Below are 14,116 nucleotides of genomic sequence, written 5' to 3' on the forward strand. Positions count from 1 at the left end.
GCAAGTTGTATTGTCTTCAGAAAAACATCAGAAAAAATACCCTGGACTTTAAGGCAATTTCTGCAAAGGACACGACACATTGTAAAATTGATTTGATAGCAAAGGATTTTTTCCTTATGTTTGGTTGTTAAATATTAACTATTTGCAAAGCATCTGTTTTTATAAGATACATCTGTTTAAATTCAGAGTGTAATTGTTTGCTGTTCTTCTGGTTCTTGCCTTCGTTGCACTTTGCCCTTAGCAGGTCGCTCGGTCTTATGGGTGGACATTAAATGTTGCCCTTCAAAGTTTGGCAAAGGCCTCAGTTGGGAATATACTTAGCCGGTTTTAAAGTTTCGTCAACCATAAATTTTAGTTGTATGTGCTATAAGGTTGGTCTAGCCTTACATTTTTGCAAATGTCTGCGCTTTAAAAAAGCAACTGCCTTCAGAACTAAATTTCTAACAATCTTGTATGGTGTTAGTTTACTTAAATCTAGCAATGACGTCGCCGCAAGTGTTTAGGAAATACGTGCGCCCACTGGCGGCGGAATTTATTGGACAATTTATCTTCGTCTTCATACATTGTTCAGCCGTATTCACGATGAAAACGCAGATCGGAGGATCGTCGAACAACGTGTTAATTCCAGCAGTTAGCGACGGTTTCACCGTGGCAATGTTGGTTATAACCCTAGGTCACATAAGGGCAGTTAACCCCTGGTCACTTAGGATTAGTTAACTCAAGGTCACATTAAAAAGTTGACCCTAGGTGATGTTTATACATCGATAATTTCAAACCATATGCTGCCCTGTTTTAGTGCTCCGTAAGAGATTTACTTTGGTTGAATTAAACCTCATTACCAGAGTTGTGTCGAATCAACACTATAGATAACCATTAGCTTAAACCCTTGCAAAGAATTTTACGTATTTTTGATTTGGTTTTACGTTAAAAGGAGACCTATAAAAAAATGTGTCATACATCACTGCAGATCAATGACTTGCATTAATTTATCGAATCGGTATCATATTTTGTTTAATAATTTTTTTTTAATTTTGTGTTCTATTTTTTTCCACCAAAGCTGAATGTGGGGATCACAGGTGATAGCTGGGCGATAATTACCATGTGTCCATCTTTACAGTGGAGCACATGTGAACGCATCAGTAACGTTGGCAATTTTCATTGGAGGAGGTATCAAGTGGTACATGGGCATTCTCTATGTGGGCGCACAGGTGCTTGGTTCCATGGCGGGGGCAGGCCTAGCTTACGTAAGTTTGACGAAATTTTTGTCAAAGAATGTTGTTCAAACTTCCTTTCCATTGCCCCTTCTGTGGTTTGCAGTTTGTTACGCTAGTATTAGCCTGGCTTCGTTTTTGGTCTACGGCCCCTTTTTTAATACGGTGACGATTTTTCAGTCCGATTCTCCACATGAAATTTTTCCAACAAAAGTCAATTTGTTCCCGACCCCAAAATTACATTCGGCGACCGTAGATGGGGTTGCGACCCATTTTCAAAGGCCATGGAATAGACTATGGACAATGATAGAATTGTATACAATAGTGTATACCGTGCATATCACAATTGTAAAATACACGATAAGAATGCACTTACAAAGAAGGATTTCAGCGGTGTGGTAAAGATACCCATAAAACAAAAGGTTGTACTAACGCAGGTTTGCAATGGCGCTGCCGCCGGTGCCTTTGCCCTCGGACCAGAGGTTAGCATCGCTCGAGGTGTCTTGGCTGAGATCGTTCTAACTGTTATGCTTCACTTGGCCGTTCTTATGGGTGGAGTGGAATTGAAGTCAAGTAATGCAGCCTTCGCTGTCGGTTTCATTGTCATCGCCGCTATAATGGCCGGGTAAGTGATTGCATTTTCACATCGGTTTTTGTGTTGCGGGTTTTTGTCAAACAGAACTCGTAAGAGCATTATTTGAATGTTTATGCACACAGTTGTCAAATAAACGTTGGCTGCGCAATGATTAATTGGCTGTGGGTGACTTTTTTGCACAATATTTGCGTGCAACCGGGCCTTTTTATAGTGCCATAAAATGGAGCATTGAATCCACTGCAAAAGTTAATCATTCCCAACAAAATGAATGTTTGCGCTTGTTTTGGAGGTTATTTAATGCGGCCTTAGTGTAAGCTGGTTGTCATACAAATCCCCTGTAGCTGCTAATATCCAATACATTATGCATAAAAACTATTGGTTTCTGACTTAAGTAGTTTAAATGCATAGATTTAAGAATTACGTTCAAAAAACATCTTTGGTTTTGGCCGTTCTCCAAACTGTCTGTAACCATCACACATTTTCACATAAAAGCCAATGACTATTTTTGCTTGACTTGATGTTTGTCACCAGCTTCGGAGTATCTGGTGGATGTATGAACCCTACCTTGAGTTTTGGACCAGCGCTTTTAGCCGGTCAGTGGGAAAACTATCGGATATACTGGGTCTGTCCTCTGGCTGGATCCATAATCTCCGGTTTGTTATTCAGGTGCTTATTGAAGATTTTGCTTTTTAGCGACGTAAATTTTGCAATGCGTCATTGAAAGGTTGTTTAGATTGCTGCTTAGTGGAGATTCGCGTTTGATTTTTGAAGAAGAGTTGGTCGAGAGGACAAATAGCCACAAGATGACGCTCAAGACATCGTCAAGTGAAGAAAACGATATTAACACGCAAATAGATTGATAATCTTTTTCCTGCACTTTTTTTTCCAAAGTACTAAAAGCGGTCGTCATTTTAAAATAGTCCTCTAAATCGGCTGTTTTAACTGTTGGTATAGCATTGTTTAATTTTGTCTCAACTAAAGCAACTTAATTATCAAGAGATTTGTTTTATACCAAGAAATTATGCCTTCACTAAACATTGTAGTCTTTTTTAATTTTTTTTATTTATCAATGTCGTTCACGTTTCAGAAGGTGTTCATTGAAATTGTAATTTGTATGTTTGATTAATGTAACTCTGTCGGGTCGGTTAAAGTAATTATGAACATTTTTGCACATGTTTTGTTTTGAACTTTAAGTTCGCAATGCCAGCCCGTTCAAGTAGCTGCAAACACGTTTTTGCAGAAGCTCAATTTGAATTTAGCTTTAGCGGTATAATAGAACATATCGTTTTTTATAATTATGGCGAGATTTGTCAGAAAACGTATCAAATTTGTTACGGCTCAATAAAACAAAACTCATGGACCCTATAGTAAACAGAACAGTGATGCACTGTTGAATAAGAATCATTTGTATTATTGAAGGAAGAGTTAATATGATGGTAGATATCAAATCTTATGTGAGTATTTATGTTGGCTTTGTTTAGATTATGTAAAATACACTTAAATGTCCCTGTTCAAGAATAATCTTTCGGATGCAGAAAAGTGCTTTATCATTCATGGTATCCAAGATAATTTCAGGAACGATGGTCGCTCCTGTGACAACTTCAGAGCTATTGAACTGGCAGTGAATGTACTCAGCAACACTCATGGCTCATCAAAGGTCAGACTGGGTAACACAGAACTCCTAGTGGGAGTAAAAGTAGAATTGGGTAAACCTGAACAACAAACTCCAGATGAAGGCAAAGTTCAATTTCATGTGGATTGTTCGCCAAATGCAACTCCAGCAGCCCAGAGAAAGTCCGCTAACAAGGACTTCGTCGACAATGTTCAAAGCATGTTGGTGAGGACTTATAGCAATAAAACTGCATTGGACTTGACATCTTTAAGTATCATTAAAGGAAAACTTTGTTGGATTATTCATGTTGATGTTCTAATCCTTGAATGTGGTGGCAATATTATTGATGCTACAGCTCTGGGAGTAAAAGCTGCTCTCCAGGATACTGGGATCCCAAGAGTGGTGGTAAAGGCGGGCGACGAAGGAGAGGAAGAGGTTGAGCTCCCTGACGACCCATTTGATGTGCGGCGTTTAAGCATAAACAATGTTCCCTTATTGGTAACAATTGGTTTTGTTGGGACTCGCCACATAGTAGATGCAACAGTTGAGGAGGAAAGCTGCTGCTCTGCTTCTGTGGTCATGGGTGTTACACGTCGTGGTCGAGTACTTGGTGTCAGAAAACAGTTATCTGGCAGTTTAAACCCTGAAACTTTGGTGGAAATGCTTGAGTTTGGTAAAAAATGTGGCCGGCAGCTACACATTGCCTTGGACAAAATGTTAAAAAACTATGAAAAGGATTCTGCTGGCACTGGCTACTTGTAGTTCAAATAAATCAATTCCACAAACATGTGTCCCAGTCATGATAACAGAAGCTGAAACAAATTTTGGCATTGTATTTTACAGTTTTAACAAATATCTCCCCAAGCTTATCTGTAGTTAACAAATGCTTATATTTGTAGATGGGTTAAAAAAACAAATTGAATAACGGTCATCATTGAAATGACAAGTACTTTCCATATATTTTTGTTTTGTATGCTTGCAATAAATTCAAGTGGGATTTCGAGTTTCACCTGATTTTTGTGGTAAAACTTATAATATCTCAAATCTACAAATAAATTCGTAGCAACACAACAATCCGCTTGTAAGAGTACTTGGGAAAGAAAATTTATTATTTTGAACATGATTTCTGTGATGTAATTGTTCGGGCAGTGTAGCCAAACGACAGACGTCTATGGAGGTATTTCCAACTAAAATAATCTGTAAACCATAACGAGTATTGATGGTTTTTTGTTAATGTATTTGCTTGGGTGCGAATTGGTTCATGCGGTAAAAATCATCACGCAGTAAAATCTCCTGGTGGGCCGTGATGCGTAACAAGTGACGCAACAATTGACTTCATCATCATTCAAGCGGTTGTTGGTCACAAGTTTCGTCCGCTGTTGTTATGATGGCGTTAAATTGCTGCACCTAAGAGTGACGTTGTTGTACTTTAGGAAATATTCAGAACATATGAAGCAACAATCGTTTGCCTGACTAGTTACTATAAACCTCCTTATAACGGACGTATCGTTCACAGACAGGAATAGCAAAATCAGCGAACAGAGTACTTGTACCAAAAATGAGCGTCGTTAAAACTATTTTGAGATGTATTCTTGTGTATGGATTTATTTTGGCGGTGGTCATACAACTTACACAAACCGCCCCGACGGACAACAGTGCCTCTGAAGCAAAATCCGATAAGCAAGAGACCCCAAGGTAATGCTATAGTTGCATGGATGTTGCTTGCCATTAACAAACGTATATGTACATAATTAGCTGTGGAAGTTGTGTGTTGTGGAAAATGCAATCTGTGTTTGCAATGTGTGCAGAAAACCAATATATGGCTTGATATCTTACTCGTTTCAGACCTTTTAGGTGCAAAAATTGGGTAAAATGAGTGATAAGCCCTTTGTCAAGTAATGGCTTGATTAAACAGAAGGCAGTGTTTACTGTTTTTTTTTGGTAGCATTAAGGCTTCTCTATGTTGAGACAGTAAAACAATAGCATGCCTACAAACATGTCATGTGTCATTGTGAGGAAAGTGCACACACTGACCTGTATTGACTGTTTCTGTGGGTAAAGTGATCCATAGACTATTTAACAGCAAAATCACCAATTTTTGTGCCCACAGTTCCAATGATACAGCCAGAAATGCCACAGAAGCACCAGCACTCAACACAAGCACGATATCAACGACAACAAGTACGGAGTCCGATGAGAACAATGCAGCAAATGCAATCGAAAATATCCAGACTGGGAGTGAAGCTGAGCAAATGCAACACAGCGAAAGCATGAAGATTTTCTTTATTTTAATTGTTTTAGGTGCGCAAAGCTTATATAATTGTGTAAAATATTTTGAGTATTTTTTTGTAAAGTTTTGTAATGACTATATTTAGTTATTCATTCGTGTTTTTTTCTTGCAGCTTTGTGCATATTATTGACACATTGTCTGATCCGTCTCAATTTCCACCTGTTGCCTGAGAGTATTGCAGTTGTCTTTCTAGGTTAGTCACAAGTACCATTATGCACAGTTTACTTTTGTTAAACAGTTTTATTCGCCATTAGATTAGTTGACTGACAACATTTTTTTTAAAACTTTAGGTGCAGCTATTGGTGGAATCGTCAAAATAATGCAAACAGCTGGAGTGGGAAATTGGCTGGTAAATATGTTGTTGGTAGTTAATTCATACTTTGTTACAAAACTGGTTGCTTGGACTGGATGCAGAAATCTAGCCCTCGGTTAGGCATAGTCTTGTACCAGTAACACCACCACTTCGAAATATGAATTAAATCAAATTGTTTGAAACTAGATGTTTCGAATTGGAGTCAGCTAGTTTATTCAATAGAAAAATCAATTCTGTCTACCACAGCATCATCGGTTTCTTCTTCAAATACTCTGTTACAATGGTGTTGTTCACGATTTGCTGTAGTAATATGTGTATTTCTGTGCTATTAATGAATTATACTTAACAGGCTGAAGAAATGCTTTCACCAAACACATTCTTTTTGTTGCTATTGCCTCCAATCATCTTTGAAGCTGGATATAATTTGCACAAGGTAATTTTCTATATGTGTGATAACTAATTAACTGGTAGGAATATTATTGTGATGATGTTTATAGGCAAACTGCTAACCTAAATGAAAACGCTTAGATGCTTTGACTCTGTGTAAAGGTATCATCAAGTGTATTGGTAGATGAATGTCACATCTATGTGGGCTTTTCTGTGCATTAATGGTTTAAGACACCTATTAGTTAGCTTTTGACAAAAAACCTTCGGAAAAAATTGATGATCAAGCTTTTATAATTATTGCAGTTTTTTCTTATGCTTGTGCTTGTTTAGGGCAACTTCTTTCAAAACATTGGCTCCATCTTGGTGTTCGCTGTCATTGGAACCTTTATTTCAGCAATGGTAGTGGGTGGTGGAATCTACCTAATGGGTGTTGCTGGCATTGCTTATAATCTCACACTTACAGACAGGTACGAGAAAATTCCAGAATCTATAACATACTTAATTTTTGCTGAGCAAAACTTTTTTGTCAATCTTTCAGACAGCTCTTTTAAAGATACTTAAAAGATACTTTTTTACAGTTTAAATGAGTGGTTCTTAAACAAACTTAAGGACCAGTAAAATTAAGAAAGCAATTTTTACAATCTGTTTATTTTATGCCATGTAAAGTAGAATATAACAAACATAACATACTGATGAAGAAGATAAGGCAATAGAATGAAATTCTGTTTATTATATTCTACTTTACATGGCATAAAATGAAAATTGGTTGTATTTCAACTTCTTCAGTACTAACATTTTGTTGACAGCTTGTCATATCTCTTATAGCTTACATGATTTAAGGCATGGCGTATGGCACTTGTTCCACTTGTGAATTGTTTTGTCAAATTCCCAAGGGTTTGAGCACTGCCTGGTGAAGTGGTGTTTCATGTCTGGTTGATGCGCAATTTCAAGTATGTCAAGCGCATGTCAAAACCCAATGCAAATCCCATTGTGGTATAGTGTATGGTGCTGTTAAGTATCATTTGTACACTCTTTTGGATGCATCACTTTTTGACACTGATTTCTCATAAATCTTTGGTGCAAAAGAATCTTTTTTATAACATACTACTTTCTTGAGGATTCTACTTGCCAAAATTTGATTTCTAGATTCCCAATTTTAGTTGATTTGAAAGAGTCGTTGTATAGCCATTAGCTTGTGTCCTCTTAATAGTATAGGCAACAACCATTTTAAAATTTAATCTTGTCCAAACAAACACACCATTTAAAGTGCAGGCACTTGTAAATCTAAACAAGCAATTTTAAATATAGATTGGAATAATGGTAAACTGTTGTTGTAGTATAAGTTGTTTTTTGGAGAGCTTGCAGCTTTTATGGCTTTTTTTGCACAAGTTGTTTTTTATTTGAACAAAATTTAAATAGATTTTTTCATGCAAAAATTAATAGGTTTTTTTTTAAATCGGCAGCTTTGCATTCGGGTCTCTGGTATCGGCGGTGGACCCAGTAGCTACAATTGCCATCTTCAAGGCCCTGAATGTGGACCCAACGTTGAACATGTTGGTTTTTGGTGAGAGTATACTAAACGATGCTGTGTCGATTGTGCTGACAAGGTTAGTAAAAACAAGCAACAAAACATGACAACTTATGTGGATGGGAAAGTGATGAATAATTGCTTGTTCCTGCGGTAGAGTTAAGTAAGGCATATGGTGGAATGCAAACAGCTCCACTGTGTTATAAAATGCATTGTTTGCAAAAATGTTGGCACTGTGTTGCCAGGAAAACAGCTTTTGTATTTCCATTGTAATTTTTGAAAAGTATGTTTTTGTTTATATTAATGGTAATTTGACACCAACAGCCATTATAAAGTGGTGATACCATCAATAAAATTAAAATTTTTTTCTAGCATGTTTCAAGAGCTGGGAACTGGTTTAGCTGAAAACACAACCAAATCCTCTGCATTTCTGGTTGCCGTTGGTGATTTCTTGCGCATGATGGTCGGATCAGCCCTGTTAGGAGTCTTCATTGCACTTCTAAGTGCATTGATATCCTTTGACTTTTACCACACTGTAATGTAGTTTGGTTGAGGGTTATAAAGTACATTTCCTTGACAAAAGTTACGTTTTATGTGGAACTAGATTTACAAAGTCACATTGCATCCAACTTAAACTATATTTAATAAGTGTCTCTGTTTAAATTCATGATGAGACAACAATGCTTCATTATTTTAGGTTTAATAAAGAAAACAGATGTATTTTGTGTTTTACTCCATAAATCTATATAAAATAACCTGTGTTACTTATAAGAAGCTGAATCACAATTCAAATTAGATATATTTAAATTAATCGCATCAAATATGTGTATGTGGCCATGCTATTTAAACAAAATTAAGGCATCCGATTATTTAGAGAAATGTGCAGCACTATTCAGCAGTTTAAACCCTGGTAAACATCCATGGGTAAAAACTGTTGCAGAAGTATGTCTTTTAGTTGTCTTTTTCCTTACATGACAATGTGTACATAATGAAGCATGTGGATTTAAGGAAAACCCCCTCTTTGGAACTGGGAATGATGTTTATATTTGCATATATTCCTTATGGGTTGGCTGACAGCTTAAACCTCTCAGGTATGATGCATTTCTTAAAAATACATAATTCATTACTCCACCAACTTTATTCTTTCAATTCTTATTGTAATGTACGTTTCACAAGTATTACAAATAGTAAACTAACCCCACTGAAAATATTTCAAGTGGTCTCAACAGGAAATGGTATTCATATATGAGCCGTTCAATTAACTTTGCAGGCATAATGGCAATCCTGCTGGCGGCAATTGTGATGTCACACTACACTCATAGCAACTTGTCGTTAGTCACTCAAATCAACATGCAACAAACATTAAGAGCACTGGGGTTCATGGCAGGTAACACCTCATTCACTATTACTAAGAATACTTCAGTCAATTAGGTTTGTTACTCAACATACATAGATTGTAGTTGTTTCTTTATTTAGCATAAACTTATAGAATAAAGGCAAAGTTGTCTTAGTAAAGGTAAAATGTTTTCATGTATGTTGTTTATGGTTATTAATATGTTATATACAGTGGCGATCTAGAAAAAATATGAGTGTTCGGTTTCGGTACCTAATTAATGAAGCCGTTAGATGCAATTAAAATTTTTTTCGGACATTTATCATGCTGTAATTTTTTGTCAAAATCTCGGTGGAAACCAGTTTTGTTGTTGAACACGTTGCCAATATTACGCATGTTGAAAACAACTGTTAGCGCTCGCAAATGTGCAAAGAGGAATATAAGGCCACCGCATGCAACATAGTTTTTATTTGTATGTTTTCTTGATAACGCAAGCCCACATTTAATTCCTTTTAGATAACACGTATATTCAAACCTTTCTTTCAAAGTCGTGGTAATGAAACTACGACGCAAGCACTACCGCAAAAACTCGCATAGAGTGTTCCAAGTGCTACGCAATTGCGTAAGTCAGGAAGCCACCGTTTATGTGACGATTCGCACCAACACTGGCGTTCGTATTTTGCAATGCTCGGCCACAAATAACCTTAGTTTACAGCGGAAAATTGGGGAATTCCCAAACAAATTCCGCCCCCCCCCATTCTAATAACAAATCTGTAATGGTCTAGGACGTGGTCTTGCACCACCAAATACACAAAGATTTTTTGGCACTAGATAATTTGCGAAATATATAAAAAACAACAGACGAAATACAAAATACTCGTTGTATAGAAATTGTAGCAGAAATGAATAAACTTATAAGGTCGCGCTTTTAAAAACAGTATTGTTGACGGGTTATTGACCAACGGCACAACAAACGATTGTTTCATAAGAGTCATCGCCGCGTGAATGCAGCGCGCGCGACCGAGTAACAAAGAAACAGCGGAGAGGAACACTTCACCGAAATTAACCGCACTTTCACACCCCACAAAACAATGTGCCAAAATGCTGAGGGGGGTGTTGTGACACCTAAACACCCCCCCTAGATCCGCCACTGGTTATATGTATCTTTTGAGCATGAACTTATGTTGTTTTTTACTTAGTCAACAATCACCAATGAATTACACTGCAATTGGTTTTTTAATAATCATAATTCCACTGATGTTTCTCATTTACCTTACAGTATGTTACTTTCATTTCATCATTTCTTTGTTTGTTTTTCAGAGACAAGTGTGTTCGCTTACCTTGGGCTCGCCATATTCAGCTTCGAACATAATTTTCAACCAGCCTTTGTTATATGGAGTATTGTAAGTTGTTTTTGTGGTATATATATCCTAACCCATGCAGACTATTAGTAGTTTTTAAACTGTTCATCTGTGTATTGAATGTGATAAAAATTGTATTTGTGAAAAACAAATAATTTGGGCATATGAGCATAAAACAACATAATTCTGTTTTTTTTGTAAAAACAATAGTACCAATATATAACTGATTAGTTTTGTATAGTGTACAAAAATATTCCAGCCAAAAATGCTGTTTTTTCAGATACTGCTCCTGGTTGGACGTGGCCTGAACATTTATCCACTTTCTTGGGTGTTAAACTATTTCAGAGAGACGAAGATCACCAAACGAATGCAGTTTATCATGTGGTTCAGCGGTAAAAAATCTTTTTATTACATGTTATCACGGTAGCCAGTCATGATTGCAGCCATAAGTTCCACATGTATAATGCTTTCATTATATTTCTAAGTACTGCCTCACTTTCCATTTAACATCCTTTTAACATGTCCGAAAGCCTTTTTAGTCAAACAAGCTGATTTAATATCTTCAAATTGTGCAGAGTCATGAGTAATGCTCGAGCAAACCTTGCATCCTCTTAAGCAATTCAATTTGACATATTTTATTTCTGCATGTTACATAGGCCTTAACCTTTTCGCATGTACAGGTTTGCGCGGTGCTATTTGCTATGTACTGAGTCTTCATTTGGACTTGGATTCAACAGAGAAACGCCATGTGATCGTTACCACCTCCCTCATCATTGTGCTCTTCACTATTCTAGTGTTGGGAGGTGCTACTTTTCCTGTTGTGAAGGTAAGCCCGCCACCCTGGGTTGTACATAAACTAAAACGGGACTAATTTAGAAAACCTAAAAATAGTGTCACAGGCTATCGGTGCTCTTCAAACGTTTTTCTTATTAAAGCACAATTTCTAATTTTGCTTTTTGAACTAAAATTCGTTTCAATAAAGTTAAGAATGACTGTGCCATTATATTATTTAAGACAAAAAACATATTCCTGGTTTCTAATCACTGTCACTCTTTTTGAAACCCTGTTAATCACAGCAATGTGAAGGCATCAGTCAGTGACAATGCTGTTCTAGTGAAATATATTTGACTTAAAAGTAAGTCGACAGATTTAAACCTTGGCAATACACATTTTCTAAGCGTGGTCTACAGCCAAAGGTAGAAGAATTTCAAAATTAACACCTGTCCGTATTTAGTTCTATGCTGTGGAGGGATTTAAGTACAATTCACCAAATGGACTTGAAGCTGCATATGTAAAATTATGGGTGTACTTAGCTATAGAGTGTCAAATTTTTAATAATGGGGAATGTGGTTTATTGGTGTAGTCTGGTGATAAAGTGTTCTTTAATTCATACCTAGTCGGTAGACGATGAATGTAGTGTGATGCTATTTATCTTGCAAAAAAACATAAAACAGTAGGATTTAAAATAAAATTTTAAGTTACAGTTACATATGGATTTGCAAAAATAGACTGAATACATTTTTTTTCTGCAACATAACTCATACACCAATTTTTTTTACCATCAGAACTATTAAAATATACCATCAATCTTGTTTTGTTTAGTTTTTGCAGTTTGACGACAAGCGTTCTTACCATCGAGGGCTTACTATGAGCAAAACAGAAGAAATGGGTCAGGCAATAGAATCGGACCACATTTCAGAACTTACTGAAGAGGAATACGACGACAGGTATCTGAGAGAGGATCTGAAACTGACGGGATTTGCGTATATTGACGCAAAATACCTTGTTCCCTTCTTTACAAGGAAAATAACGAAAAGGGTATGTTTGAATAATGTACTGTTGAACAAATCTCGTTGTTTCAGTGTAGTTTTTGATTGTCAGTTGGCCTTCGCAGTTTGAAATGGAAACAAAACATCCATTTTTCAATCCATATTTTACCCACTTGTATTTAAATTTAGAATTTAATTATTGCATTTTTGTGGCATTGAGTTGCATTTTGCCAAAAAGTGTAGGACAATACAGAATCATTTCTGTTGCAACTACTTAAATTGTCTATTTTGGTGCCACCTAATTACCCAGTCTACAACCCTATAAAAAGGGAAATTTCCCACCGACTAACCTCTGATCTATTGAGACTGCAGTCAACAGCATTTTTTTGCATGCCCCTACTTTGTTGGTCTGTCCAGTGTTGGATTAATGCTCTGCAGGCCACAAGCCAAATTACGACAGTTGCCTAAAAATACACATACATTATGTTGACCAATTGAAAGAACCAACTCGTTAAGTAATTGTGAATGCTGCAGACAGATGACCACTGTTTCGACCTAAAAGGTCTCATCAGTGCAGCTGGTGTGACTATCAGACGACTTTGCTTATCATTAAGTAATGTTTCGGACTTCGTAAATGAATAAAAACTTATAATGCGAAGAAGTGTACAGGAATTTGTTGACCTTCTGACCTCCTTAATCCTGAACTTACGTCACAACGATATTAGGTGGCCTTGATTTTTGGCTGGCCGTAAGGCAATTGCCTTGTTTACCTAATAGTTCATCCCACACATGGCCTATACAGGTTGATACGTCTAACGTAGGGGTTGCTAAAAATGTTGACCTTTTTAAGGTATTTTTGTAGTGTTGACCATGTGGTTATAGGCGAATTCCTTTGCGTATGTGCGATAATTTGTTTTTTTATAGTGCAATAGCTGGTCACGCAAATTGTTATGGAAATGACGTTCGTCCAAAGCCACATAAGTAAGCTTGGGACCCTTTGAAACATTAAAACAAAACCCTTCGGGAACCTCTAGTCTAATTACCTTAATATTAGGAGGATGTATATTTGATTTGTTGTGGTTTTAGGAACTCATACAGAATCGCAGTGAGATGCAGCGTTTGACGAACAAATGGTACGAGGAGGTACGGAGCAGGCCATCACCTTCGGATGAGGAGACGGAAATTTAAGGATATTGTCCGGAAAGTTGGCTTTAGCTATTTATGCCCTAAAGGCGTATCGTGGTGCTTTTATATTGCACTGAATGCACCAGTTTTTTTTTGGTGTAAACACTCCTGCACTGGGAGGGAAAATTACAACATTCTGCTAAACTTTTGGTTTCTGTGTTAAGTTCGAAACAAAATATCTCGGGAAAGTGCTTTAACCCCTGCCAGCTGTATTTACGTTTTATGCAGTGGTGTTTCATTACCTGTCCTGGTCTGCACAGAAATTTAAAGCCATTTCAGCTCTGCCTGATTAACTAATGTGGTAGTATTGTGGCTAATCCCTGTACCATTGCATAACAAATATTGCACATTAAGATGTTCTATTTGTACACGTAAGTGCCTTTGACGTTTTCGTGGTGTTGTTGTTGTGAAAGTTTATATTCGTGTTCAAATAAATTTTTTATTTGGTGTTACGGCTATTTCAGAACACAGCAATAACACAGGTCAAGTGAGAATTTTCCCAAGCTTCAATGCCACCAGAGGGTGTATTTAT

General features: G+C 36.9%; 3 protein-coding genes across 3 annotated transcripts; all 3 read left to right on the forward strand.

Annotated features, from left to right (window-relative positions):
* The first annotated feature begins 480 nt into the window (after positions 1–480).
* On the forward strand, positions 481–2,666 carry LOC145907214 (aquaporin-8-like). Its single transcript, XM_082994643.1, has 5 exons — positions 481–680; positions 1,115–1,244; positions 1,649–1,836; positions 2,338–2,463; positions 2,531–2,666. Exons 1-5 carry the CDS (start codon positions 481–483, stop codon positions 2,664–2,666), a joined length of 780 nt encoding a protein of 259 aa, XP_082850769.1.
* Positions 2,667–3,291: 625 nt separating this feature from the next.
* On the forward strand, positions 3,292–4,424 carry LOC145906280 (exosome complex exonuclease RRP42-like). Its single transcript, XM_082993697.1, has one exon. It carries the CDS (start codon positions 3,308–3,310, stop codon positions 4,178–4,180), a length of 873 nt encoding a protein of 290 aa, XP_082849823.1. The 5' UTR covers positions 3,292–3,307; the 3' UTR covers positions 4,181–4,424.
* Positions 4,425–4,938: 514 nt separating this feature from the next.
* Positions 4,939–14,036, forward strand: LOC145906398 (sodium/hydrogen exchanger 8-like). Its single transcript, XM_082993815.1, has 15 exons — positions 4,939–5,113; positions 5,529–5,719; positions 5,821–5,901; positions 5,999–6,057; positions 6,371–6,454; positions 6,739–6,875; positions 7,872–8,015; positions 8,309–8,447; positions 8,922–9,027; positions 9,207–9,323; positions 10,590–10,672; positions 10,911–11,022; positions 11,311–11,456; positions 12,233–12,448; positions 13,486–14,036. Exons 1-15 carry the CDS (start codon positions 4,977–4,979, stop codon positions 13,585–13,587), a joined length of 1,854 nt encoding a protein of 617 aa, XP_082849941.1. The 5' UTR covers positions 4,939–4,976; the 3' UTR covers positions 13,588–14,036.
* Positions 14,037–14,116: the final 80 nt, after the last annotated feature.

The sequence above is a fragment of the Ascidia mentula genome, chromosome 6 (assembly GCF_947561715.1).
Source record: "Ascidia mentula chromosome 6, kaAscMent1.1, whole genome shotgun sequence".
Classification (NCBI taxonomy): domain Eukaryota; kingdom Metazoa; phylum Chordata; class Ascidiacea; order Phlebobranchia; family Ascidiidae; genus Ascidia; species Ascidia mentula.